Consider the following 3,764-nt stretch of genomic DNA (forward strand, 5'->3'; position numbering starts at 1 on the left):
ACTCTTTCTTTTAACATTGGTCAGTCATAATTAGTTATGTCTCTTGATACTGGCTCATTGTAGTGGAGAGGAGACACAAGCGTGCTTATATGTGGTAGCTTTTTGTGGAAAGTGAGGGTGTTGCAGGAAAAAGAAAGAACTGTAGTTGTATTGCCATCTGGTAAGATGTTACATTTTTGGACAAATGATACTATATTTGAGACACAGTATTATCCACCTAACGCTTTCCTTGCTTTCTGTTGAAAAGAGTGGTGGAAAAGCTTATGGGAAGTGCTTAGTAGACTTTTTCATATTGAAAATTTTACATAAACTTCAGAAGCTCTGCGAAGCATAAAAATTAACAGTAATTGAACAAATTAAATTATAAATTCATCTGTTCAATCACAAGTCCCAGACAGTATTTTTCTTCCAAATTAAATTGCAGCATGAGATGAAAAGTTGCATTTGAATTCTCCCTTCCTTTGCTCTTGGAAAATGGTGTGGTGCTGGAGACGATCTGTTCTTTACTATATTGGAAAACTCTTAATGCTATAAAAGAGCAGCGTCCTTTATTTCCATTAGCTTTGGGGCAGTGGGAGCTATAAGGGGATTTTGTTTATTAATTAGTTACTTCCTGTTGTGGTGTTTCAAGTGGTGTTTTATTATTTAACATACAAAATTGTGTATGTTTTCTAGAAATGAGTTTGTGCATCTGTGTCAAGTATAGAATGAAGGACAGGGAAAGGAGTTTTCAGGGTGTTTGCAGAAGTTTTTCTGTGGAATGCAGTCGGACGTCTTGTTCTCAGTGTTTTCTGGAGAATAGTATTTAATGACAAAAAATATGCTTTCCTCTCAGGAATAGTTGTAGCATCTTGGCAATAAAGTAAAATTAAATTAGCTTAAAAAATACCATTTGTAAGTTGTGGTGATGTGAAAAGTAGCAAAATAAAACTGGAAATAAGTTGAATTTCCTCCTACTTGTATTTCACATTAGCCATTCCAGTTACATATTGTTGTTTAGCATACATTGTCAAAAGTTGCAAATGTCTTCTAGCTATAAAGGGAAGAAAAAACTATAACCCATTAATACTTTTTTTTTCTTTGAAGATGTGGATTTACATTCACATTGTGTTCATCATAGAGTCAAAACCTCAGCAGCATACAGATTGGAGCATATCTTTAGTTTTTCCCCATGTGAGTGGTCACAAAAGCAGGATTGGCACCAGCAAAAAAGTTTATGACAAAAATAGAAGCATGCATAGTATCTAAGAAAATCATGTATTTGTGAATACACCTTCCACTGGAATTATTTTTCTTCTCTCCTCTTTAACTAGGAATTTACACTACACAACACTCGAACGAGCATTCATTAAAGTTGTCACTACAATTTTATTTCCTTAACATTACAGACAAATAGATAAATTAAAAGTTTTAATTGTCTAATCCAATACATGCCTTTTACACGTCTTGAAATAAAAGGTTTGATGAACTTTGGGGTTTCTGAAAGAATTAATGTTTGCTGGACTCCAACTACAGTGTTTGCCAAGTCGAAGTAAACCAACACTAATGTGTTCTGAGATCCAAGTGGAATCTAAACAATTTTTATTCCACTGCAGTGGCTTCTACTATGTTTTTCTTTTATTTCAATTTATTTATGAGCATTCCACATGATACTTGTTTGGTATTGTTCAGATTTTAAGGTGTTTAAGAGTGTTGCACTTCTATTCTGTTTTAGTTAATTAGTACGTTGGCTTAACCAAATGATAGTTTAATGTAACTCTTACCTATCTGTCTCTGTACATGTAACTCTTACCCATCTATCTCTGTATATGTCGCTTGCGTTACTTATTGATGTTTCAGGCACTTAAACAATTTGTAAATTTCTTTCCTCAGAAAAAGAAGGTGTCTTTCTACAAACGGGCACAAATACTCGTGGCTGATACATGGAGTGTATTAGAAGGCAAAGGAGATGGCCTTTTTGGTGACATTTCTAGTCTAACTATATTTGCTGACTACAGAATTCCTCAAGTTCTTGTTCACTTAAAAGCAATGAAGTATTCTGAAGAACTAATGAAGAAACTACGTGAAGGTTTGTTCCTTCCTTACTGGTAGCAAGTAATCTTACCTCCTGACAGTGAAGACTAAAGCTACTTTTAAAATGTAATGTTTTGTCCATGTAAGGGTTATGTGTACTTTTTTTTTTTTCTCCAAGGAATAAGGGCTTCTTATGTGGTGATGCGGTGACAGGAAGGGACTGAGTCTCTAACATCGATCTTGAATGAGATCTTAAGGTTGCATTTTTATAAAGACATAACTGTTCCTTGGATTAAACATTGACAAGGCAAGGATTAAAGAGACCCTAAGCCAGTTGATCTCTTGAGGTTTCTGAAGGGCTGCTGTTGCCAGAAACACTTTTCAGCATGACTGTGGTTGTGATTTTTGAGGTTTAGGGAAAAAATCAACAATTTCTTCATTAGTTCAAAGATGATGTAGAAGTACAGGGATTCCTCTTTATCTGCATTTAACTGCTAGTGACAAGCAAGGTAATATTACAAGCATCCATTAAAAAAAAGAGATTGCTTTAAATGAAGTTAATAGCATGAGACTAGAGTCTCGTTTTTAAGCATGGTTCCATCTTCCAGTAGTTACTAATTATGAACTTCGGTGGATAAAAACATAAACTAATCACTTTTCTGCCATAAAATGACTGTATTTAGAGCTAGGGCTGCTTTTATGCAATTTTAAAATTACACAGCAAGATAAACAGATAAATGCAATTGTTCATGGATCTTAACAGAATGGCCATATATATATTATACATGCCTACATATATCTCTATAGATAAAATAGATCATGTAGGCAATTTATATTTTTGATGAATCCTAGTAAGGACGTTCTTATCCAAGTCATTCAAACAAATGGGTCCCTTTATATTTATATATATAGGTTTTGGTGTTGTTAGTTTGGGTTTGTTTTTTATTATTATTTTTAAATTTTAGAGCAGTCCTGGCAGAAAATAGACTGAGTGTTATGTTTCACTATCCTTTCTGTCTCTACAAGCAACGAAATAGTCATACAATGTGCAGTATAGCCCAAACACCTGTTGTTTTCTTAAACCGCTCTCTTGGAATACAGGATGTTGTTTTAATTGAATGGGAGGTAAATTTATAAGCGCACAGCAACATTGTCAGCAGTTGTAGTGTAAGTCATGAGAACTGCAGTCCTAGAATAGAATAAATGTGGAGGGCGAGGGCAAAAAAATAAGGCAAATTCAGGCCATCCTGGAGCTTGTGTCTGCTGAACATAATTGGATTGCTGTGTCTTGCGTCCCGCAGGAACAATTTTTCAGTCTGGGGATAAGGAGGAGGTGGAGATCCGTGGCTGTTCCATTTGGTGCTGTGCGCTCATCTGTAAGCACCTGCTGGAGCTCTATGAGAAGAAGGGTCAGGACATGCGCGAGAAGATCAATGCGGTTTTACTCGATTACTACCTCTGGGACTACGCCAGGGACCACAGGGAAGAGATGAAAGATATTCCGTTTCATCGAGTGCGGTGTATATATTACTAAGTCCGACCTCATGGCCGCTGTTGTATCCGCACGTTGTCTTTTCGAATTTTGCGATTTCTCTTTTCATGCAGTGCTTTGTCATAATCTAATTTGGAACTGGCAGAGTGAAATGCTGTGATGTATTAGCAGCGTGCCTTTTGTTGTTGTTGTTTTTCTTTTTTTTTTATGTTGTTTTTCTTTTTTTTTTTTTTTTTTTTTTTTTTCCCCCCTCTGGTTC

At 35.6% G+C, this 3,764-nt stretch overlaps 1 protein-coding gene across 1 annotated transcript in view; it reads left to right on the forward strand.

The window, feature by feature from the left end:
* LOC104291290 (chromosome unknown open reading frame, human C9orf64) overlaps positions 1-3,630 on the forward strand; it is a 6,720-nt gene extending 3,090 nt beyond the window's left edge. The window contains exons 3-4 of the mRNA XM_009890500.1: positions 1,873-2,068; positions 3,315-3,630. Of these exons, the coding sequence (XP_009888802.1) occupies positions 1,873-2,068; positions 3,315-3,547 (429 nt within the window). The 3' untranslated portion in view covers positions 3,548-3,630. The remainder of the gene's footprint in view (positions 1-1,872; positions 2,069-3,314) is intronic.
* Positions 3,631-3,764: the final 134 nt, after the last annotated feature.

This window comes from Charadrius vociferus, unplaced genomic scaffold (genome assembly GCF_000708025.1).
Source record: "Charadrius vociferus isolate BGI_N301 unplaced genomic scaffold, ASM70802v2 scaffold418, whole genome shotgun sequence".
Taxonomy (NCBI): domain Eukaryota; kingdom Metazoa; phylum Chordata; class Aves; order Charadriiformes; family Charadriidae; genus Charadrius; species Charadrius vociferus.